Here is a 26,488-nt window from a genome sequence, read left to right as displayed (position 1 = left end):
CAAATTTCAATTAAATCGGTTGAGCGGTTTAAGCGTGAAGAGGAATTAAAAAAAAAAAGGTATTTGTTTAAAGTTTATATGTTTTTTCTTAGGAATGGTGACAATGTGATACCAAAACTGAATTCAGCACCCCCGATTTATACGAAAATGATACCAAACACGGTCTAGCAGCGTCACTAATGTAGATATCAAGATAAAATTGAAAGCCCTAAATAAACTTTCAAGAGCGGATATCTCAAAAACTATTCAAGATATCGAAAAACTTGACTGAATAAAACTTGTAACAAATTTTATCAGCTTTTGGTTTGTCTTAGTAGTCATGTCGCTAAGACGCAAAGTTTCCAAGATATAAGTGAAAAACCGAAAAATGAGACCTTCTTTCCCCCCTCTACCCCCCAGCAGCGGGGCTACGGCCGGGGACTTTTGATATGTTCACCTCCTAACTAGTCCAAACAAAGTTACGTAGTCAAAAATTGTGTTCATAGCATTTCCCTCTATAACTTCTTATTTCTTGGCCTAAAAGGGAAAATCTCTGAATTGAATATAAAACGAAACTCAGAAAATATATTAACTGTATTCCGACCTCAAAACTTACAAATACTTAAACATCTGTACAGTACATATTTATAAATATAAGGTTTTTGAAAAGAAGAAAATAATGCTAAAAGTATTTACTTTTAGCATTATTTTTACAAATGCGGTCAGTCTTACATAATTGGATTGATGCATTTTTATTTTGTAGGTATGTACAGTCACCACAGGGGATTGTTATTTAGGGTTCTTGCTAAACTGAAAATTCTATAAGGCCTGCTACACGGTCGCCGACAAGCCCCCAAACCGCGTGGCCTTGGTCTGTCCCGGACTGTGTAGACGGTTGTTACCAACAAAATTTGACCAAAACTGTCCAAGGACAGACCAAGGTCAGACGGTTAGATGGCTTGTCGGCGACCGTGTAGCAAGCCTTTATAGCGTAATATTGAACAACCAATTTAGCTAGGACCCTAAATGGCACAACAATCACGGAGCGTGATGGTACAGTCGACGTCAAAGAGATCTTTACGACTAACGTTACAAAAAATTATTTACACGACTTTATTGTCATAGCATTTAGGTCGTGTAAACATTTTTTTGTTACTTTGGCTGTAAATTTCTCTTTGACGTCGACTGTACCTAAAATTAAAAAAAATATACGAATACAATATGTTCATGTAGTTTCCATATTTTTTTATATTCTTAATTAGTACCGCGTTAAGCATAAGTAATTAATATCACAATACATACAAAATTACAGTTTTAAATCGACACAATTACGTTAATCATAAGCAAATAACAATGTTCATTATGGTGAACTATTACTTGTAACAAGCAAATAATAAATTAACTAATTTATATAAATGGGACGATGTTGTAAGAAAATTTTCAAATTTTTGAAGACGATTAACTGACGTACCTACTACCTACTATGCATCTAGTTCCCAGTTCTAGACCAAAACCAAACGGAAAAATCAATAAAATACACCCCAAACACCAATTAAATCTATCGTTTTCTTACCTACTTAAGTACCTACCTACTAAGAAGTTGACGTGAAAATTGCTGTCGTGTACGCGTTTTCTCGTACGAAAAAAATAGGACGTGTCTTTGATTTTTAATTCCTTAGAATAATTAAGGTAGTTGATATTCACGAACCTACGATATTAGCAATTTTCGCCTCAACTCTTTCTATCGAGAGCTAGAAACAAAATAATTATTTGAGACATTTTGAGTAATTCGTCTCGATATCACAACCGCTATCTATCTTAATCGAGACAGATCTAGAAAGTACATTCAAAAGCATGTGGTAGCAAGAATATAGTTTCGTTGTAATTTTATTTTCTATTAAATGCTTCAATGACACGTACAGAGTAAAGACAAACATTTGCAAGTATCCTGATTATTAAAGCTAAGTATTAAAGGTGTCTAAATTTTATTTATATTGTTATAAAATGAATGTTAAAGTTAGGTAACACGTGGTGGATGGATATGTTGAAATATATTACTGAGATACAGCCACCTAGTACATCATCTATTTTAACCAACACTTTCAATTTTTTTAAACTATGCTCAAGTCTTAAGCTCAGTGCGGTTAATTTCTCAGAATCAACATTTAGTAAACTTTTTTCATAAATGAAGTAAGAACGCCACTCACTAAACACTATAAAAACTATCGAAGATCCATCACGTCTAAACCAGACGATACATAAAAACATCTTTTACTACAAAACTCCTTTTCATATTCTTATTTGTCCACTCACAATTTTTTCATACTCTTGGGAGCCTAGCGGTAGGTATCGGCCCAACTTCGAGTCGAGGTAGTAAAGCTTGTCTTTCTTCACTAGGGCAGGATCGAAACCTTCTTTTTGCAAGTCAGTTTTCTTCATTTTAAATGTACCTGAAAACAATAAACATGCTTTAACTTGTGTTTTAATGGAAATGTGACAAATATTTACTCCTAAAATCTTTGAAATGATTGATATTTCAATTAACTTGTTAGTGAGTTTACAAGGTTACAAAGGGCAATGGTAAAAACAGATTTAAACAAGAAAATAAGTCACACTCGTCAAAACAAAAGATAAGTGCATTTAGAGGTAAATATATTGAACAAATAGTAAGCTTATTAATTATCACTAAGTTCCATAGTGATAATAAACTCGGACTTCGAACAAGTTAATAACCCCGTGTTATTGATTTATCAATTACATATTATTGTTTACCAACAATGTAAATACACACGGGTGACGGACGGTCGTGTTCTGTTTGCTTGTGTTCGTCAGATTTCATTCGTAATTAATCGTAATCTGTCTGTCTAAAAACCTAAGAAAAGAAAGAAAAACCACTTTTACCAGGCGTGTCTCACTCCGCGATTTAGTCGCTTTGCTACAGGTAGCTAAAAGTACATCCGTTCGGCCCCAATTTTGGGGTTTGCGATAAGCCGTGCGTGGCGCTGTCGCTACCTAGCGGCCATATCTGTGGTGATCGTGACAGACGCGTTTTGTTAGAGAGTGTCTTCTGTACCTAGTACTATTATTTATTCTATGCTTTTACGTAGTAAGCGGTATAGAGACGGGACTGATAAATCGGCCGATTTGATCAATAATGAAATTGGCGTCTCCAATTTTAGATTTATGGTGATATTAGGGCCCTCTATATTGAAAAAATGCCCCAAAACGAAAATACTGACCTCACAAATTGGTATTCTTGCGTCCGCACCTCATTTTATCAGTAATATCACTCATTATCGGCGGTTGAATTCAGCGAGCCAAATTGGCGTTTGCGTCCGCACGTCCTGATTCGATCGGGCAATTTAATCAGATTGGCGAAAATTTGACTAGTCTGAATACGCCTGTATTTTAACTCATCGCCAAAATGTTTTTATTATAGGTATTATTTAATGTGTTTTTCAATTGAGAGGGAGAAACATTGTCCCGAACAGTTTCAGTTTTTTCGTAAACCTTATTGCAAAGACATAAGGCAGAAGTTGGTAAGAAAAGATGTTGATGGTATTTGGCTGTTTATTTGAAAACAAAGGCAATTTGCTTTTACATTCTCCGCGTTTCTAAAATAACATTCCACTGTCATGTCTAAACGCAAAATTTACAAAACACTTTCGTGATATTGCTGTTAATTCTACCATTTTTTTAATATGCATATCGCATTGAATAATTAGTAGCGATTTAAGGATGCGATTAAGGATGAAAGTTTTAATAATTATTTTATGTGTAGGCAATAAATAGTTCACAATCGGTATTACAATATTGTACTATAAATAATTTTCGGATTAATATCGGCTGCTATTTAACTGATCACCAGATTTAATAAAATTTAATACGAAAAAAATCTACTTTACCACCCTAAAATAATGAATGATCACCAAAATTATAACACCATTTTAATGTGAAATGATTACCAATTTTATTACATTTTACTATCCTATTAAAGGAAATGACACCAAATTAATCATTATTAACCCAAAAATTGTAAATAATTACCAAATTTCAAACCCCAATTTAATGTCAATTGATAACCAAATTTTTACATCGTACTATCCTATTAAATAAAATGACACCAAAATAATCATTGTAAACCCAAAAATAGTAAATGACCACCAAAATTAGAACTCCATTTTAATGTAAAATTATAACCAAATTTTTAAATCTTGCTATCCTAATTAAAGCAAAGCAAAATTTTCGCATATAAAAAAAGCATATAAATTTTAGTAGCATTTCGTTTCTGTATGGGTTGCAGTTCAAACTTAACCTAACCCACTTTTCTAGTAACATTTCGTTTCTGTAAGGTTCGCAGTTCAAACCTAACCCACTTTTCTAGTAGTATTTCTTATCTGGAAGGGTCGCAGTTCAAACCTAACCTAACCCACTTTTCTAGTAGAATTTCGTTTCTGTGTGGGTCGGAGTTCAAACCTAACCTAACCCACTTTTCTAGTAGCATTTCGTTTCTGTAAGGGTCACAGTTCAAACCTAACCTAACCCACTTTTCTAGTAGCATTTCGTTTCTGTAAGGGTCGCAGTTCAAACCTAACCTAACCCACTTTTCTAGTAGCATTTCTTTTCTGTAAGGGTCGCAGTTCAAACCTAACCTAACCCACTTTTCTAGTAGCAATTCGTTTCTGTAAGGGTCGCAGTGTTAACCTAGCCCACTTAACTGATAGCAGTACTAACCTAACCTAACATACTTTTCTAGTAGCATTTCAGTATGCCTACCTAAGTTATGCGGTGCGGGGTACGGGGGTTGAGCGGGAGGGTCTAGTAATTTTGGCATCATTTTACTTTATTTGGTTATATGTATAAATTTTTTGGTATCATAGTGGTTTATTTAGGTGAAAATATCGCATTTATTTGGTCTTCAAGATTTGGTGATCATTAATGATTTTTGGTAATCATTCAATATATTTGGTATTCGAATACAATTTGAAGTGCAGTCGTAATTAAAATGGTGGTACATTTGTAATTTTAGGCCTTATTTTTTTGGTGTTCAGTAATTTTTTTTGGTAAGCATGATTTTTTTATTTAGGGTACCAAAGTATTTTTTGGTGGTCATTATATTTGTAGCCATTAATATCTGCGACTTGTCTAGAAATTCCCTAGTAAATCGAGTATGAAATCATATGGTCTTCATATGGTTATAGTTCAGCAGATTCTTCCCCATGGTCAAGCAAGTTTCTATCCCAAAGTTAAAGTTCACTCTTTTAGCGATAGTGATTCGATTTTTACCCCCTGATTCATAAACAGTGTTCGGCAAACTTGGTGCGACGCTGCGGGATTCCTACTACAAATCTTAATATGGACATGACACCAACGCCGCCATCTTGGTCGAAAAAGTAATTTGAGTAGTAGAATATTAAGTGTTATTTATTTATAAATAGACGTTTAAACACTGAATACATGCATAAATTGTATCATTATTATTTAAATACATTGATATATTGATACACTTTTACCGAGGCATATCCGTATTAGCATGATTGAGGTCATTAACCCCGTGCGGCACCAAGTTCGCCGAACACTGTTCATAAAACTTTACGGGCCTGATTTAGAATTATGTTTTATCCCTTTCTTACAAATACATACGTCAATATAACAGATAAAGACAAATGATTTTTAGCTAATTGAGGTTTGTAGCGCGTTTATGAATAAGGGGGTCAGTATCTTACTTGGTTTGGCCCTGGGTTAGATTTGTACTATTGTAGTAAGCCTACCTGTCATGTCCATGCTGGGCATGACCCGCATGAAGACGGGGCGGGCGTAGGCGGGCAGGTCCTTGGCGAGGTCCGCGGCCAGCTGCTCCAGGTCCAGGGTCCCGTTCACGTCCACGACGCCGCACATCCCCGCGCGACCCTCCGTGTTCGGAACCTGTGGAATTTACATTCATCATTCGCTTGCCCTTATCCCATTCATTTGGGGTCGGCGCAGCATGTCTTTTTCTTCCATACCTCTCTCTCGCACGTCATCTCATTCACTTGCGTTCGTTTCATATCATCTCTCACACAGTCCATCCACATTTACATTGTTTATCATTAACTCATTGTGTCCCAGAGACTTAAATTTGCTTGCCAATAAACGACCTTTTGGTTAAAATTTAAGATTGTCATCTTTTTTTTTAGGGTGGTATTCCACCTGTCCAATTTAAATGCGGCTCATTCTCTCATTAAAGCAAAATGCACGCCATACACACTTAAGAAAGAAATTGGTTAGGTGGATTACCACCCTAACCCTAAGGCATGTGATGTTATCGTGACCTCGACTCCGTAGACCACGGCGTCCCTCTGTCCGGCGACGCGCGACACGGCGGCCTCCACCTCGGTGGTGCTGACGTTCTCGCCGCGCCACCGGAACGTGTCGCCCGTGCGGTCGCGGAAGTACAGGTAGCCATGTCATTGTGTCTTACTCTCTCATTAAGCAGAATTGTGACCCGCAATACACATTGGACAGATGAAACACCACCCTAAGGTATGTAATGTTATCGTGACCTCGACTCCGTAGACGACGGCGTCCCTCTGCCCGGCGACGCGGGACACGGCGGCCTCCACCTCCGTGGTGCTGACGTTCTCGCCGCGCCAGCGGAATGTGTCGCCCGTGCGGTCGCGGAAGTAGAGGTAGCCCAGCTCGTCTGCCACTAGGATGTCACCTGTAACATATACATAGGTTTATAAAGATACAAAAATAATGTTCTGCATTGCCACGTTTGAATTCGTACAGTCGGCTACAAAGAGATGTACGTACATCCACTTTTTCACCTTACTGACAACATAAAAATTATCATCGAAACTATCAGAAAATTCTCGTTCCACAAAAACGCGTACGCGCACGGGGGTCCTTGAGCGAGATTATGTAATTACACCGGCTAGTTACCGGAGATGAACGCCGAGTCTCCCTTGGCAAAGACGTCTCTGACGATCTTCTTGTCGGAGGCGGACTTGTCCACGTAGCCCAGAAAGGCACGCGCGGGATTGTTGGGTGATATCTTGCCGATGAACACGCCTGGCTCCTCTGGCTGCGCTAACTGTAAACCAATATTAACATTTAAGAGGAGGCGTAAAGCCAAGAAATTAGAAAAAAGAAAAGATGTGACGCGCCGCGAGAACCACATGCGACGGAAAGAATGCGATAGCGCGGGTTTTAACATTTTATACCTGAATAACTCTGAACTTCTGTTTATAATTTTGCTAGCCAAATCCCTCGGCTATATTACTAGCTAATGACACTTGTTCTCCATAAAATTCAATTATAAAGTAGTGCGATTATTTGATTAATGTTTGCTTGTGGTTAATTATACATGAATTAGACCTAATCTTATCTTATTTCCTCCATTTATTTATCGCACTATGACTTCATCTGTTTTATAATAATTTCGTAATTTCTATTCTATACCTATGAGATTTGTTTAGGATACATTGCCTTTGGGCGTTAATTTTGACCCTCGCCAGTCTCGCCACGTACAGTTTTACGTTTTGAATCTAAATAAATACCCCTCAACCGCCATACAAAACCACTGAGGACCCTAATTTTAATACAAAAAGTGCCTTAGGAAAATTGGACCATGTACTTTTCAGGTTGAACCCATCGTAAAGAAAATTTTTACGCTTTATCAGAGAGAGTTAAGAAAAGCGATTATAACACAAAATATTCCACATCTACTAGTTTTCGGGATTATAGGAACTTTTAGTTAAGCTGACCGTTTAGGACTATGAGGGATTAAAAGATTTCAACTATATGACCTGTGTAAAACCGTTCCTTTTATAGTTGGCCAAGCAGATCTTGTCAGTAGAATAAGGCGGCAAATTTTAAAAATGTAGGCGCGAAGGGATATCTTCTCATAGAAAATTTGAATTTCGTGCCTTTTTCTACTGACAAGATTTGCTTGACCATCTATAGATATAAATATAAGGTAAATGTACCTGACATAGTCCATTAGCGTCCCGGATGGGCTCGCCGGTCTCCTGGTCGACCTTGATGATCGCGATCGGGTACACCTTCGGAATGATCCTGGACACGAAGCCGATCGCCCCGGGTTTGCTGTCTATATTCACTGGAATATAACATATTTTGATTTAACTATAGGTCTAGAAGTGTACTAAATATCAAGTGATTTTGTAACTTATCCCGTTATGATACGGTTGAATTAAGACTGACATGTTTTAATTTACGTTTATATAACAATGTATCAACGAAAATTGTATTAACTGTAGTAGTAAGTACTGAGTATAACCTCTCAGACGTTACCATTAAAGTGAAGTGATATAGTATGAATTATCTCAGATGATTTTTTCGAGTTCGGGTGCTAATCCGTTAAACAAAAGCCTTTGTTTCTTTTAAGAGCGGTCTACAGCTCGTGCCAAAGCAACTATCGTGATAGTATTAAGGTTCAAATGCACTGCATAAAGGAAACAATATCTTTTGTTTAACAGATTAGGGTCCGAGCCCGAAAAAATCACCTGAGATTATTCATACTATATCACTAGATGTGTTAGTGGTAATGTTACCTACCTATATTAGCATTTCCTTCGGTTGCTCCATAGAATTCAGCAACGTGTTTGATATTAAATCTCGTCACGAATTCGTTCCAGATCTGTAATGTGTGGGAAATATCTTTCAATATGCTTTATTCTCAAACATTTTAAAATTGTAACATATACTTTTTTTACATATGTTTTATGAAACATCGGGTTGAGGACGCAAATGCCGCGGGGGACTTTGTAAACATGATTCCGTGAATGTCTAGGGGTGGTATTCCATCTGTCCGACATCTTCATCCAGCATCATTGCGTCTCACTCTCTTATTAAGCAAAATGTGAGACAAAATACACATTGACACTGAGTTAACGGTTTAACCGCTTAACCCGAGATGGTGCAAGTAGAGCTTAGTCACGCTATTCGCAAAGAACTTGTAAAAAAAAAGGAATGTGTGCTCACATTACTTTGGATCTTGCTTGAGTAGGAATTGTTCTGCATCATATTTACACTTTTACAGTTGCCATCAGTTTTGTGATAAGTTTTCACAGACAATAAAATATGACATTGATGCATCAAGGCGGTTTGTTAACAAGGGCATACCGGGAAATGCGAAAATCTAAATTCAGCTATCCGCCTCTTTATCGCTCGAATATACGAGAGTAATAGAGAGGTTAGAATAGTAAATTTCGACTCTCCCGCTTCGTGGTAGACCCCCAGATTGTGATGGATTGTGGTAGTGGCGCTCCCTACGCAGAGTTTCGCGTAATATTCCCTATTTTTTTTTCTTTATTTAATTGTGTAAAAATGTCCTAGAATATTTATTTTTTAATTTTATTTTATTTATTTCTTACCTGAGGGCGCATGCCGTTGCCGAAAATCGTGCGTACGGAGTGCTGCTTGTCGGTCGGCGCGGGCGGCGTCGCCAGCACGTAGCGGCACATCTCGCCGATGTAGTGCGCCACCTGTCGGCAATGAAGTACAGTCGGTGACTTCAAATGATTTACTATTTTCGACTCTATTGCAATGCTGCAAACTTTCAAATCGAACGACATACACAGCTCCTCAATCTAGTGCGCCACCTGTCGACAATAAAGTACAGTCGGTGACTTCAAATGATTTACTACCTATTTTCGACACTATTGCAATGCTGCAAACTTTCAAATCGAACGACATACACAGCTCGTCAATGTAGTGGCGCCACCTGCCGGTGACATGGTAACGTTGGTGATTTAAAATGTTTTGCAAAGGACCCCGCAGTAAACATAGGGAAAAAGTGGTTTCAGTTAAATCTCACGAAATTTTAGTATGTTGTTAATTTGGCTGTCCTGATTATTTTTTTGTATGGGCGCAACTCTCTAAGAAGTATACTTTCAGAAATAATCAAGAATATAATTTTCTATTTACACGACATGTTTTCTAAAATCGATATATTGTTATGACACGCATTGACAGTTACTGTCGTTACTGACGTTATAAGGTGCAGCCACCAACTGTCAGGAGGAGGAATTACGTAAAAATGGTGAACAAACACATATTTTGTATAAAACAATTACATTGATTATTTCTGAAAGTATACTTCTGAGAGAGTTGCGCCCATACAGAAAAATAATCAGGAGAGCCAAATTAACATCATACTAAAATTTCGTGAGATTTAACTGAAACCACTTTTTCCCTATGTTTGCTGCGGGGTCCTTTTGACTCTGTTTCAATGCTGTAGGATTGTAATGAAATGGCGCGGCGACGTCACGGTGACGTCGTCACCTGACGACTGGTGAATTTGAATTTTGAATGTTGAATTTCCGACACAAGCAGTCCTCATGCATTATCAATCTATTATAAAATATTTATAATTTTGATTTAAAGTACATGATTCACCTTGGTCCCTTGCTTCCGTTCTCAGATATCCTTTGACCATCGAGCCAGTGGCCTTGGCCGCTAATTATCTTGACTACCTTTACTTGATAAACAGAACGATAAATTCATTAATAATTAATTTGTTGAATTAATCCGATAAAGATATTCTAATTCTACGTATTTCCGTCGTCAAGTCCTTCACTCTACGAGTACCGTCAGCGGCAGAAGTTGCTAAGCGGGCCAGGTGTTCAAAATGATCTTGTCGCGATTATATTGTTAAGAGAATATGAGCGTGTCAAGGTGATTTTGAACACCTCGCCCGCTTAGTAACTTCTACTGCTGACTGTAGATCTACACAGGCCTAATCCCCTTATTCATAAACGTTTACTAAAGTCGACAAGCCGATAGTAATCGTTTGTCCCTTTCCAACATACCAATACGTCGGACGTAGTGTTTGCAAATGCCTCTAATCAAACCGGTACTATGCATAACCATGCGCGTGTTTTATTGCAAGCTATTATCGAAGTTGAGTTGCGCAGGTACCTATTTACTATCAAGGATTGATCTGGAAACGTTTTATGGAAATAAGAATTCCTCCTTGCATCGTCAGTCGATTAAAAGTGTTTCATGCATTAAAGCAATACAAAAGTTAGAAATGATAGCCAAAGTCCGACAGTCGTACTTCACTCGCGAAACGCTTTGCTATCTATTTTACTAGATTTTGTTATAGATTCAACATATAATAGTCATATGCCTTATGGGAATATAGTTCAGAGCCGGAAACCGCTACCAACTTTTAGTATGTTGTCGGGCATGGCATTGGGTCTCCAAAACTGCCGGGAGACGGCGGCGCCGGCCATCTACTTCAGCGGAATGACGTCATCAAAATGACTCCCGCTTCGTTGCGAATATTGCATACTGAACCCAAACTATGCATAGCACATACACGTGTAGGGTATTAAATGAAAGCCAATTAAATAATCTATATTTTATTTATACAAAGTGTATCAAAATATGCAACAGTTTCAGAGAAATTTACAAAATAATAAAAATTACGTAAAAAAATATTCGATTATTTGGGTTTTACAACCAAACCAAAAGTCGGACGATAAAACAATGTACTACAACATTAAAGATGACGTCTCAAGCCATACACTGATATCAATAAAATCAAAATTGGACCAAATATGTGGAAATTATGCATCAAAATGTAGATATTTGCCCATACAAATGCATAAAAGTTAAAAAAATCCAAATTGGTCATTTTCAGGATAATCCGCATAAGCTTCTAGTATGTTATTAGCAATATAACCTGGATTCTAAAACTGCCGGGAGACCATCTTTATTGTCCCCCAGTCACGAATTATGACGTCATACAAATAATCACTGCCGAATTTCGTAAAATGTAAATTATAGCTATACTATGAGTCACACATACATGTGTGTTACATGTAATGAAAGGTTATTAAATTTAGTATGATTCACCTAAACATTATTTGTAAAAAAATGTACGGTTTAAGAGCTAGAAACAAAGAAATACCACTTTTTATGGAAAAAGTAGATGTATATCAATTTTATAGCTAAACTAAAATCGTCAATAAAACGTTGCATATAACATTTAAAAAACCAGTTATTCAACTATACATCACAGTTTAAATTTTACATTTTCGATAAAAACTGTGGAAGTTGTGGAAAAAAAACTAAAGCGCGCCAACAATTCTACCTTAATGCGCTCATATTATGCAAAGAATAGTTCTAATTATCGAGTATTAAATGAATGAACATTACATAAAATACATGAAAACGACATTTTTGAATGGAACCATAATTAAAAAAATAATAATTTACTTGATAAGTAAGCAAAATACTGTTTCTTTAAGTGCATAATCTCCTCCTTTCAAAGTCGGTTTAAATGTGGTTTTTGTGACCTGGGCTACAAAGACAAATAAATTGACACCTCATTTATCATAATCAGATCAGTTGTTTCATGTAAAAAATACATAATTACATACGTAGACAGCAGTTCCTGCTGTAGTCGCGGTAAATATTAATATGAAATAGACTCTTACGCTACATTATTAGAGAAATGTAAAGTTACATGCCAGTAAGTAGGTACATGCCTAATACAAAATGTCTTATCGAGGTAAATGCCATATCAGTTCACTTAATGCGATACATAATTATATATTTAAGCCTCGATTAGCCTTATACATACATACATCACTGGCTCAGTGACCCAAAGCAAAGAGGATCTTGGCCTCTGACACAAAAGAGCGTCACTCTGCCCTATGAGAAGGCTGGCAGAATTTTCCCTCTGATCCTCCGAAATACAGGTCACCCCTCTGGTCCTTCGAAGCCTCCATAAGGCATCTTGCTAACTCATCGAGGCGACGCCCGCTAGGCCTGCTAACATCTACGGCCTGAGGGTTTCAACGTTTGATGCCAAGCCACGCCAGGCCATAATAGTAAAGGTCTAATTATTGCATTTTAATTTTTTGTCCGACTACGGCAGAATTTGCTATCTATGCGTGCATGTGTAGGTACCGTTTGCATGAAACTACTGCACTGATTTTGATAAATTAGGTGTCATTTTATTTGTCTTTGTAGCCCAGGTCACAAAAACCACATTTAAACCGACTTTGAAAGGAGGAGATTATGCACTTAAAGAAACAGTATTTTGCTTACTTATCAAGTAAATTATTATTTTTTTAATTATGGTTCCATTCGAAAATGTCGTTTTCATGTATTTTATGTAATGTTCATTCATTTAATACTCGATCAATAGAACTATTCTTTGCATAATATGAGCGCATTAAGGTAGAATTGTTGGCGCGCTTTAGTTTTTTTTCCACAACTTCCACAGTTTTTATCGAAAATGTAAAATTTAAACTGTGATGTATAGTTGAATAACTGGTTTTTTAAATGTTATATGCAACGTTTTATTGACGATTTTAGTTTAGCTATAAAATTGATATACATCTACTTTTTCCATAAAAAGTGGTATTTCTTTGTTTCTAGCTCTTAAACCGTACATTTTTTTTACAAATAATGTTTAGGTGAATCATACTAAATTTAATAACCTTTCATTACATGTAACACACATGTATGTGTGACTCATAGTATAGCTATAATTTACATTTTACGAAATTCGGCAGTGATTATTTGTATGACGTCATAATTCGTGACTGGGGGACAATAAAGATGGTCTCCCGGCAGTTTTAGAATCCAGGTCATATTGCTAATAACATACTAGAAGCTTATGCGGATTATCCTGAAAATGACCAATTTGGATTTTTTTAACTTTTATGCATTTGTATGGGCAAATATCTACATTTTGATGCATAATTTCCACATATTTGGTCCAATTTTGATTTTATTGATATCAGTGTATGGCTTGAGACGTCATCTTTAATGTTGTAGTACATTGCTTTATCGTCCGACTTTTGGTTTGGTTGTAAAACCCAAATAATCGAATATTTTTTTACATAATTTTTATTATTTTGTAAAAATCTCTGAAACTGTTGCATATTTTGATACACTTTGTATAAATAAAATATAGTTAAATACTAATTAAATATAGTTTATTTAATTAGTATTTAATACCCCACACGTGTATGTGCTATGCATAGTTTGGGTGCAGTATGCAATATTCGCAACGAAGCGGGAGTCATTTTGATGACGTCATTCCGCTGAAGTAGATGGCCGGCGCCGCCGTCTCCCGGCAGTTTTGGAGACCCAATGCCATGCCCAACAACATACTAAAAGTTGGTAGCGGTTTCCGGCTCTGAACTATCTCTGCGATCGTTTCCCATAAGGCATGGCACTATAATGTCATCATCCCTATTCGGACATCTTAAAAATTGAACTAACTGGGAACTAAGTATACATTAGTTTACATTCGCAGCATCGCATTAATGCAACATTGCCCTCCACAGAGTTCACTCATCTGACAACTGTACATCTGATATTTACTCGTAATCGGCCGTTCACCCTACTTCTTATCATCGCGATGTCAGAGAAAACACGGAATTTCACACAACTACTTGTTTATTTTTGCCACGAAAGGCCAGAATGCTTGTCCTAAAATGGTATTTTAAAAAAAACAACTGTATACGAGTACAAATGTTGACTATACGCGCTTTTGTAGGTACGGGTCATCTTGAGAAGGTCACGACTTAGGAATTAAGTAGTGATCAACTAACTGACCATGGAGGTCAATATTTTAGGTTTATTTTTGTCCATCACAGCGGCTTTTCTTACTGGATTATAGGGATCCTATCTCGTCGCATAATAATTGATTGTCATAATGTAATGTTACGCATAAATTTCTTTTCGCATATTTTTTCTCCAGCTGAAACAGAAAGTATTTTCGAAAATATTTTGCATAGGTTGTGTAGAATAGGGTAGGTTAGGTTAGGTTTGTGTTATAATTTTTCAGAAATTTTAATATATTGAGCACAATAACAATTATGCGAAATGAGTTTTATGCGTAACATTACATTAGGATGATTACGACAATCAATTATTATGCGACCCAATATGGACCCTGGATTATAATATATATACATAAAATTGCATATATTAAAAAAAACACAACATAAACCTGGTAATCAAATGACCTATCCCCATTAAATGCAATATACACAAGCCTTTTAACGAGACTAACTACTGAAGAGGACAATAAATAGGAGCTCCCTAGATGATCAAGGTGAACGGACATAGCTAATGGTAATTAGTGATTCAAGGCTGCTGCTACTATGATGTAATAACTTAGGTACAACCTACATCGATGGCAGTAGTGCCGTCTTTACCATAGGGGCACACGCGGCCCGTGCCCAGGGCCCATATCCCCAGGGGGCCCCAAAGGACAGACAGTAACATTGTATTTGATTACCTATAAAAAATAGAAGATAATAGAAGAAAAAATTTAGTTTAATTCGTTTTTTTTACTTTCCAAAAGGGCTCCAAATTCTTATGTGCCGAAGGGCCCCAGCAAGACGGCCCTGGATGGCAGTATTTTTTTTTATAAATGACACTTCGTTTAATTTGTTCTATATTAAACTTCAATGACACACCATTTTAGTGTCCAAAACCTCAAGTTTATCCCTGAAACTCCACTTTTAACTCTTCCCGGATACACAGGATTTAAATAAGGCTCAACTAAGCACTAAGCTGTACGACTTAATGCTATGTACAGTCAGTTCCCTAGCATAAGATGTACGTTTTATACAGCTAGGATAGCGACGTGGGTACTTAAGTGTAACTTACCGTAGCTTTATATTTAATGCAGTCCGGGAAGTACTGCGAGGCGGAGAACTTAGCCTTCACAGCCACCGTGCAGCCGAAGAGCAGCGCTTGGCCGACGCTGATGACGCCTCCCGCGGTGTGGTACAGCGGCAGAGGGCAGTACACGGTGTCGTCGGGGGTTATACCGCCCAGGTAGTGGAGGCCCGCTGCCATGAACACGAATCTGAGGGGAAATTGAATAGTCTGTATAACCTTTTCGACGCCGTGTCAAACACAAAAGCAACTGGGTCGCCACGTCACCGAAGTGTCAAAACTGAAATTGAATTTTATGCATATGCACGTAGGCCTATGTTGCTCTGTGGTCTGTGACCGATTAATCCGTCTTTGGCGTTGGACCTGCGGTGCGGATATATCGGTCGTCCAAAAAGTTAAATAATGGTAACAGATAATACTAATCAGTGAAATCAGCTTATCTTAATTCATGAAACGAAGAAAACATCACAATCAAAGCACATCTTTTCAAAGAGTTAGTGTTAACTTCTAGCTGCCCAGAGGACTATAAAAAAGTCTCCCACTCCATTCTATTTTGACAATTGCATTTGTCCATGGCATGTTTTGGAATCCGGCCGCAAATTATTGATTTTACTGTTTATTTTTGTAAAAGTGATTTCATGTCAGCTGTGAAACAATTTAATTTATGTGTAGGAAGCAAACCCCATCCTAAAGTTACCTCTCGTGTGCCGCGAGTATTTAAAAAAAAAGTTTTCTCATACCTTGGCGAAAGCGGATCGGAGGTTAGCGATACGAAAACTTAATAATGTGTCTTGCGCCGGAACTAGGAAATCCTTTATCAGAGATAATAATTAAAACAATACCGAAAAATATTTTCTATGCTCGGGAAAATATTTGTCAACCTCGAACTACTAAAATCATGGTAACGTTCCTATAGATTTTCTTAAAAAATATAGTGAAAGTGTAGGTATTCACAAGTACCACAAGTGTTTTCCTTATACATTCTTTACCGTATATTTTGCCGTATACCTATACAGAATGGTGTACAATGCGGATATAACATAAAATGATTACAAAGCTGAACAATACTTCGATTCTACTGCATATTTCTCTTACTTTACGTAACAAGATTAACAAGTCCTTGAACTCAAGTATGTAAGTAGCAGTGTACATACACAGTATACCTACTAATGTTTAGTACCTACAGACACCAAAAACAAGTTTATTATAAGGTAAGAACACAATTAACACAATGTTTTTTTTTATTGAATCTGCCATAGCGAAAATCATCTTAAGTTAAGATTTAGACCTAGAACTAATATTAGGTACCTACCACCTACCTATACATTCAGCTGAATACTTTTTCTTGTTAATCTAATTATCTAAAGGCTTTATGTAGTTACATTTTATAGCCATATTATTTATTATATAAGTACATATTATACATATATTAGTTAACGAGCTTGAACATTGCATGTTAGGTAGGCTAGGTGAAAGCACCTGGCTATAATTGAGACCAGAAGTGAAAGTCGCGCTTTACATGTCAGACTAAAATTATATATATGAACATATTCCCTGTAGAAATCCTAAGACTATATCCCCCCTCCTCCATCGCACCTGTTACTATTGCCATTGCCGTACTAACTTCATGCCCCATTTCACTCCCTTTAGTTTAGAGGATGACTCCTAGGATATTAAAAAAAAGAAAAAAAAGCATCCAATGTTGTATGCTGTATGTATGCCTGTTCTGTAGACATAAAAACATTCACACAGGCATACATACCCTCGAATAAAGTAGAATAATAATTTTAGTCAAACCTGGAGCTTGAAATAACTGCAGCCTTGGGCAATCCAGTGGTTCCAGATGTGTAGATGTACAGAAGTTTTCCATGGAAGCCATCAGCGTCAGCCAAGGACCACGGAGCAGGCGGCGTCGTCTCCAGCAAGGACGTCAGGTCAGGTATCTGGTCGCCGCTCGATTTGGCCTCAGGGTTGGCGGTATTGAGAGGCCGGTGAACAAACTTGAATAATTTCAGTGACGGACTCAATAGACCTGCTACCTCTTGAATTGCTGAAACACATTCATTTTTAATAGCCTCTTTCATTTGCTACTACTTTTCTTTCGGAAATCCATTGTATGCAAAATAATTACATTTACGAGAAAGTTAATCAACTTACTGAATTGATTTAAACAATAGACTGTAAAAAAAACAATCATATTAAGCTTTGGTGTACCTTCAATAATTTGTTACACAACGAAGGCCGCATAAATATCCGATACACTCTTATTTGTAGAGCCATAAAAGCGTGTCACATATTTTTGCGGGCTTCTAAGAGTAAGATATTATTGCAGGGACTGTACAGTTCTGCTAAAAATTAGGGAGAAGCCGTAAGCAAGGACTAACAAAGATGATTGATTTACGCATGGAAGTAGCGACTAATAATATTATATAAACAAAAAGCCAGCGATAACAATCAGTCGCAACTTCATACCACTAGGCGTCAATTACGCAATAATTACCAGTTTGATATTCCTCTGAGAATATGACTATATCGCAATTAGCGACGTTGACAGAGTGTATTAACGCGTTGCCACGCTGGTTAGTGTTAATGAGCGGGCAAACGGCGCCGAGCCGGGCCGCCCCCAGCCAGATGCTGGGCAGTTGGGGGCAGTTACTCATCAGAATGCCCACCACGCTGCCCTTCTTTACGCCTTGCGCTCTCAGCACGGCTGTCACGCGCAAGCTGAAGTCTTCCACCTTAAAATAGTACATTACTACAGAGGCCGGGACGAAAGGGGTTGCCGGCCGAAGACATATAGACGGCCGAGCGAAGCGAGGCCGGATAGGTCTGAGCGCGGGCAACCCCATTTCCCGCCGAGGTATGTATAGTGCTTTTCTCAAACATGCAATGAAATAAATAAAATTAAAAATCCACGAAACCCAAGTTTTATTTATAGAAAAAACTAAAAGTAAACTACACCCAAAATATAACCAACACGTACCTATATCATTATCACGCGTATGTTTTACACGAGTCGTGTATTTTTACTACCCGTATATTTTCATGTATCTTTGATTTTTTCGCCTTGTATCCGTCTGACTGTTGTTTTCGTCACATAAGTTTACATAGTCTTTCATGTTGATATCATGTTTCACATACATCGTTGCTTTATGCATGGAGTAAATAAGTATACTTTCCACACTGTTGACGAATTTGTAGTTACATTCATTTAAAATATGCCACAAAACTGTTTCCAATAAACTGTAAGCTATTTTTCTTAGTTTCTCAAATAATAAAATTGGCATAAGCAACCATATATGTACATACTTCGTCTTTGACTTGGCGGCAGAGGCAGCAAGTTATTTAAAATCAATTCTGCTTACGCTGCCAATTCCAACCTACGATTACAATTAATATTAATTTCATAATATTATTTCGTCGGAACTCATATTAAACTCAAAAAATCAACAACGCACCATAAATCCAATAAAACAGAATGAATATTTTTCAACTTTACCTCCATAACAAATTAAAAAAATATAACTACGCGTGTTTGAGTAGACCTTCTTACCGCTAACGTTTAGATGAAATATTTTAAATGTTTTTATTTGTGTAGTTAAATTTATAATTTAAAATTATAAAATTATAGAATGTATTATTTATTAAGTTCATGTTGATTTTATACAAATAAAACTGCAAATTATAGCAAACATTGTTTTTTGTTTTTTTTTTTATAGGCGTAGTGGCAGAGTGTCATTACGAACCATAAAGTAAATACTGCCTCTAGTTTTTTTTAATGGATGAATGCCACGATGCTGTGTCACAAATATCTGTGAAATGAAAATTAAAAAAGAGGACTTTGCCGGCCTAGGCCTGCAAGATGTGTATGAAATTCCATTAACGACCTTTTGTCCTAGCCGCACCTGAAACGTCATACTTCGCAGCCTATTATAAAGAACATGACATCAATATTTCATTGCATGTTTGAGAAAATATACTTATGCTATAACCACTCTGTCCAGAACTATAAAAAAGAATAATATATGCATGATTATAAAAATTGGTTGCACTGATATTAAGTGAAATCTCAAGTTAATTTTAAAGTACATAATATTTGTGATAGGTGCTCTAAGTAATTATTCATAAAAAAGTACAAAACTAAAACAATAGATTATTACAGGACACAACTCCTACAGCATACAACAAATCCTATTACACACTACTATTTATTTCAATACCTAAGCAGTTATTGAGGTCATTCACCCTGAGTGGCAACCGAAATCCCATTGTTGTATATTTTATAAATATTTTATCTAAGGTCAATGTGGTGAAGTCCGGCATACTTTTTTTTTGACTTTGGAGTGATCTAGTTCCGTTAATTATTCACCTATGTTACTGCTTGTAATCGCATACGATGAAGAATTTAATAATTAATAGTGTAGCCTTAGTCACAGATCATTTCAAGCAAAAACAATGGCATTTTTTAAAATTCGGCGAGTAGACGGACTTCCCGTGCAGTTTAAGGGAAGTCCGTCTAGTTATAATATCAGCTAATCTATGGGTGAAAAGTGTACTTTAAACTTGTTAATATACAGTCCAGATTCGAAATAAACACCATTTTTCTATAGTACATTGTAGGAGAGGACGGAAAACCGCTAAAAGATGGACGAGTGAGTTCGAGGGCCGACACGTTAGTGGAGGCCCTCGAATAATACGAGTCCATCTTTAGCGTTTCCGGCCGAGGCATTACATAGTGCTTTTCACGACTACTGCGAGGAAATAAGAAAACATTTGCATAACTATAAGTACTAGCCCGCGATTTCTCTGGTAGCAAATTACTAGCCACTGCCTGTACTGTCTCTTGAATTTCGGTAGGCGTCAGCGTAAGAATATCATTTTCTTCACTAGAAGAACTCATTTTTATAGCGAGCTTAGATACGCGTTTCTTATATTTTTTAGTCAAACAGAATATACACTATCCAATTCAGTAAGTATTTTCAGATCCCGCCTTTTTTACTTTTTTTACCACTTTTAAGAGGCGTTTTTCTGTTATTTGCTTCAAACCGACTCTAAAATTAGAAGCGTTTTTGCTAAAAAAACCACAAACAGCTACAAAAGTCAAAAACGCCTTAAGCGTGAACTGAATGGATAATTGTTAAGAAAAAATGAAGTGAATGGTTTTGTCATTTCTTTTTTTTTAAACAAGAAATTGGTTCTATAAATAACCTAATTTTATTTTTGAAGGAAAAAGTTGCGCAAAAAAAGACCTTTTATTGTTTTTTTATGTTTTAAATGATACTCATTGCTGTAGCGAACTGTCACCAATGACAGATGATGATAACAATGAAACATTGTAGTAGTGGTGGTTCAGGTGCTACAGCTATTGCCTACTTTCCAGCTTGGTTTTAGACCATCTATTGCTACATTTCCGAACAGTGGCGTGAAATAGTACATTGTAGGAGAGGACGGAAAACCGCTAAAAGATGGACGAGTGAGTTCGAGGGCCGACACGTTAGTGGAGGCCCTCGAATAATACGAGTCCATCTTTAGCGTTTCCGGCCGAGGCATTACATAGTGCTTTTCACGACTACTGCGAGGAAATAAGAAAACATTTGCATAACTATAAGTACTAGCCCGCGATTTCTCTGGTAGCAAATTACTAGCCACTGCCTGTACTGTCTCTTGAATTTCGGTAGGCGTCAGCGTAAGAATATCATTTTCTTCACTAGAAGAACTCATTTTTATAGCGAGCGTAGATACGCGTTTCTTATATTTTTTAGTCAAACAGAATATACACTATCCAATTCAGTAAGTATTTTCAGATCCCGCCTTTTTTACTTTTTTTACCACTTTTAAGAGGCGTTTTTCTGTTATTTGCTTCAAACCGACTCTAAAATTAGAAGCGTTTTTGCTAAAAAAAACCACAAACAGCTACAAAAGTCAAAAACGCCTTAAGCGTGAACTGAATGGATAATTGTTAAGAAAAAATGAAGTGAATGGTTTTGTCATTTCTTTTTTTTTAAACAAGAAATTGGTTCTATAAATAACCTAATTTTATTTTTGAAGGAAAAAGTTGCGCAAAAAAAGACCTTTTATTGTTTTTTTATGTTTTAAATGATACTCATTGCTGTAGCGAACTGTCACCAATGACAGATGATGATAACAATGAAACATTGTAGTAGTGGTGGTTCAGGTGCTACAGCTATTGCCTACTTTCCAGCTTGGTTTTAGACCATCTATTGCTACATTTCCGAACAGTGGCGTGAAATAGTACATTGTAGGAGAGGACGGAAAACCGCTAAAAGATGGACGAGTGAGTTCGAGAGCCGACACGTTAGTGGAGGCCCTCGAATAATACGAGTCCATCTTTAGCGTTTCCGGCCGAGGCATTACATAGTGCTTTTCACGACTACTGCGAGGAAATAAGAAAACATTTGCATAACTATAAGTACTAGCCCGCGATTTCTCTGGTAGCAAATTACTAGCCACTGCCTGTACTGTCTCTTGAATTTCGGTAGGCGTCAGCGTAAGAATATCATTTTCTTCACTAGAAGAACTCATTTTTATAGCGAGCGTAGATACGCGTTTCTTATATTTTTTAGTCAAACAGAATATACACTATCCAATTCAGTAAGTATTTTCAGATCCCGCCTTTTTTACTTTTTTTACCACTTTTAAGAGGCGTTTTTCTGTTATTTGCTTCAAACCGACTCTAAAATTAGAAGCGTTTTTGCTAAAAAAAACCACAAACAGCTACAAAAGTCAAAAACGCCTTAAGCGTGAACTGAATGGATAATTGTTAAGAAAAAATGAAGTGAATGGTTTTGTCATTTCTTTTTTTTTAAACAAGAAATTGGTTCTATAAATAACCTAATTTTATTTTTGAAGGAAAAAGTTGCGCAAAAAAAGACCTTTTATTGTTTTTTTATGTTTTAAATGATACTCATTGCTGTAGCGAACTGTCACCAATGACAGATGATGATAACAATGAAACATTGTAGTAGTGGTGGTTCAGGTGCTACAGCTATTGCCTACTTTCCAGCTTGGTTTTAGACCATCTATTGCTACATTTCCGAACAGTGGCGTGAAATAGTACATTGTAGGAGAGGACGGAAAACCGCTAAAAGATGGACGAGTGAGTTCGAGGGCCGACACGTTAGTGGAGGCCCTCGAATAATACGAGTCCATCTTTAGCGTTTCCGGCCGAGGCATTACATAGTGCTTTTCACGACTACTGCGAGGAAATAAGAAAACATTTGCATAACTATAAGTACTAGCCCGCGATTTCTCTGGTAGCAAATTACTAGCCACTGCCTGTACTGTCTCTTGAATTTCGGTAGGCGTCAGCGTAAGAATATCATTTTCTTCACTAGAAGAACTCATTTTTATAGCGAGCGTAGATACGCGTTTCTTATATTTTTTAGTCAAACAGAATATACACTATCCAATTCAGTAAGTATTTTCAGATCCCGCCTTTTTTACTTTTTTTACCACTTTTAAGAGGCGTTTTTCTGTTATTTGCTTCAAACCGACTCTAAAATTAGAAGCGTTTTTGCTAAAAAAAACCACAAACAGCTACAAAAGTCAAAAACGCCTTAAGCGTGAACTGAATGGATAATTGTTAAGAAAAAATGAAGTGAATGGTTTTGTCATTTCTTTTTTTTTAAACAAGAAATTGGTTCTATAAATAACCTAATTTTATTTTTGAAGGAAAAAGTTGCGCAAAAAAAGACCTTTTATTGTTTTTTTATGTTTTAAATGATACTCATTGCTGTAGCGAACTGTCACCAATGACAGATGATGATAACAATGAAACATTGTAGTAGTGGTGGTTCAGGTGCTACAGCTATTGCCTACTTTCCAGCTTGGTTTTAGACCATCTATTGCTACATTTCCGAACAGTGGCGTGAAAAAACAAAGGCAAGTCCGGCACATACTACCAAAATGGGGTGGTAAACCTTTTTAGGCAAATAATTAAACATAATTATTTATATGATTTCCGGAATAAAAGATAAATAGTAATTTTAAAATGAATTTTAATCGTTTGTTTAAATTTGTGACATCAAAATTTAATAAAGTAACATCATGCGCAGTCAGGAGGATTTTTTGATACGTTATCAAATCGTTGTAATATTAAAGTCGCAAAAACATTTGGTAATCTTTGATTTAACGAAAGTCCGGCATATGACGGACTTGCCTTGAACATAATAGACGGACTTTCCAACTTAGTCAAATTTTAGTATGATAAATTTTGGAACGTATAATTACAAAACTAAGCTAATTTCTGATATTTTAAAAATAGAATAAAGACAGCTGGTTCTTATGCTTATCTTTTCAAAAACTATTTTTAACAATTTTTTTTCGAACGGCTGTGCACTATGATTTCGAGTTCAAAACACGAAATGACTTGTTGAGGCGGATTGCTCTGAAGTTGGTTGTCACAGCACCATCTGTTTTACAGTGACGGAAATAGCGCGAAAAACTGGTTAATCGACTGGACTCCAAAGTCGCATCCACCTTCAAATTCAAAAGTTATAACGTGTTGCCTTGTAGACGGACTTGCCCACATTGACCTTACACTAAACTAAACACATTTTTTTCGGGCAGTTTAAAAGGTATCACTATCACATGCTTAAAGTATCCATAATACTATTTTAACTTGATATATAGCAGTGTGGCACGAAAAACCCGATCATTGTTTATAAGGCCTGTATTTCAGAATTTACTAGAAAAGTAATAGCAAAATTCAAACATAGTTACATTACAGTACCTCCTTAAAAGTCCACACTTCATCTTGATGTAGAAAACATGGTTTGTTTGGATGACGTCCCACAGTTTCATGGAATGCATCTGGAATTGTCCAGTTTTTCTTCGTTAGCTGCCTTGTCAGCCATAGCAGTTTTACGTAGCATATTAGGGCTCTAAAACAAATAACGGTTATAAGTATTATATAGCTGATCTAAACAAATGCTAAAAATGCAAACAATTGGAAATCAGACAGAATATGTATGTGATAAAACAAACCCTGAGAAAAAAATATCCTTAGCTATTCTGTTAATTATCATGTACCTATGTCATTTAGCAATAATAAGTTGTAGGTATAGCCTGACAAGTTCTTTTTTAGCCCTGATATAATGTCGCTACAAACAGCTTACATATAGCAACAATACGTGTACGTCATGAATAGTCGGGACAGTGTGTATTGGCATCGTGCAAGAGCGAGTGAGGTATACAATTATGTACATGTGAGTTGTAGAAGTATGTTTCCCAATCGAAACCCAATCGAAAGAGCATGTTTAGTTGATAATTAAGTATGAATAATTTACCTATCCGCCATAATTTGATTCTAAATATTCGACCTCCGTATATATATTTACCAGATTCAGTCACTCGTGGTGGTAATGGCTCATTCTTATAATAAATATTTTTGATTATAGCACTAAAGACGCCTTAAATGAGAAAAATAATAATTTAATAATTAACACATTCAGTGCCGAAAACCCGACTACCGGGTATTTTATGATTTCGTTCCCAGGCCGAAAGACCCTATAGTCGGGATCGTGGTAGTACTGCTTTATAGGACGAAATTGTTGTGGCCTGGCGCGGACGTCTTGTTTGGCTGGGTGGCAATGAATGTGTTAATATTCATATTAAGTACAAAACTAACCAGTTTATTACAAACTCACTATGAAAATCAGTACCCGTCATGTCAACAAATAATTTCACAACATTGTTTAATGGAATGCTACTGAATCCCGTATCCTTTTTCTGTCGCAAGTATTTTAATGTATTTAAAATTATTTGTTTAGCATCGGTGTGAATTTTTTTGGGCATTTTGATTGCAAAATCTATTATTATCCTGAAATATTTACAATCATTTTCGATTTCTTTACATCGGTGACATTCAATGACTTTCAATGTCGGATGTCAAACAAAATAATTGCCATTAAAATAAATTAGTTCCATCGAAAATCCGCAACGTGGCGAGGGCTAAAAAGGAACTTGTTAGGCTTTACCTCACTTACATGTTAATATTTGTGCATATTCAATTGTAAATCTAAACATACAATAAGAATCAACTTATTGTTAGTCATGAACTACAGACATATTTTTGTCACATTCCACTAAAAATAGCATATATGTCATTTAGCAATAAGTTGTAGATATTTACTTAATTTCATATTAAATATCCGTGAATATCAAATTGTAAGTAAAATACATAAGAATAAACAACAACTTGTTACTCGGAAATAAAGACCTTATTCTAAAAAGAATATTTTTGAAATGTTTGTTCCTCATGATCTCATGTTTGTGATAAAACAGGCTTATGAATACAAAGGTCAGTTTGATAGTACAATGTTAATTTGGTCTATTACAGTTAACTTTAATTTATCACGTGAATTTTAATTCCTATTGTCTAATTCTAATTACAGCTGACTCGAATAGACCATTGATGACGTGCATAATCGGGAAACTCACGCGATATCCCTCGGGGCAGTCCTCAGGGCAACGTAGCACCATCTCCAGTGGAACAAAGCAACATACACTAACAGTAAACAAACAGATAATGTTAATGTGGAGAGAAAGCCGTAAAAGAGGCAAACGGCACATGCCGCGATTACGGCGGCCCCGACGAGCAACATCGCGACTAGCTTTCGCCACGAGTAGCGGCTTACTGAGCGGCGACCCACGGTTGTAGCGGGACCCGGTCTTTAGTGGCCGATAAGTGGATCGTAGCGCAGAATTCGCGGACGCTCTTGAGTACCATACAACTGAATGGACGTTTAATCCAAGTTACTTGATTATAATGAATCCAGCAAGTTCTCAATAATACTGCGTATGTAAGGTGAATACAGATAGAAACAGT

At 36.6% G+C, this 26,488-nt stretch overlaps 1 protein-coding gene across 1 annotated transcript; it reads right to left on the bottom strand.

The window, feature by feature from the left end:
• Positions 1–558: 558 nt before the first annotated feature.
• Positions 559–26,488, bottom strand: LOC134663616 (long-chain fatty acid transport protein 4-like). Its single transcript, XM_063520034.1, has 12 exons — positions 26,101–26,488; positions 24,392–24,542; positions 18,140–18,377; positions 17,437–17,689; positions 15,628–15,829; positions 9,357–9,467; positions 8,539–8,620; positions 7,950–8,080; positions 6,904–7,054; positions 6,522–6,679; positions 5,751–5,904; positions 559–2,429 (listed from the first exon to the last, which is right to left on the bottom strand). Exons 1-12 carry the CDS (start codon positions 26,262–26,264, stop codon positions 2,269–2,271), a joined length of 1,956 nt encoding a protein of 651 aa, XP_063376104.1. The 5' UTR covers positions 26,265–26,488; the 3' UTR covers positions 559–2,268.

The sequence above is a fragment of the Cydia fagiglandana genome, chromosome 4 (genome assembly GCF_963556715.1).
Source record: "Cydia fagiglandana chromosome 4, ilCydFagi1.1, whole genome shotgun sequence".
Classification (NCBI taxonomy): domain Eukaryota; kingdom Metazoa; phylum Arthropoda; class Insecta; order Lepidoptera; family Tortricidae; genus Cydia; species Cydia fagiglandana.
This window is presented reverse-complemented; position numbering and strand designations above follow the sequence as displayed.

What these genes read in the sequence shown, in the direction of transcription:
- LOC134663616 (XM_063520034.1), bottom strand. Translation starts at nt 26,264, where the DNA reads ATGTTGCTCGTCGGGGCCGCCGTAATCGCGGCATGTGCCGTTTGCCTC. An exon ending in ACTGCCCCGAGGGATATCGC is followed by an intron (nt 24,543 to 26,100) that starts GTGAGTTTCCCG and finishes TATTTGTTTTAG; the next exon opens with AGCCCTAATATGCTACGTAA. An exon ending in GCATTAAATATAAAGCTACG is followed by an intron (nt 9,468 to 15,627) that starts GTAAGTTACACT and finishes CATTGCCGACAG; the next exon opens with GTGGCGCACTACATCGGCGA.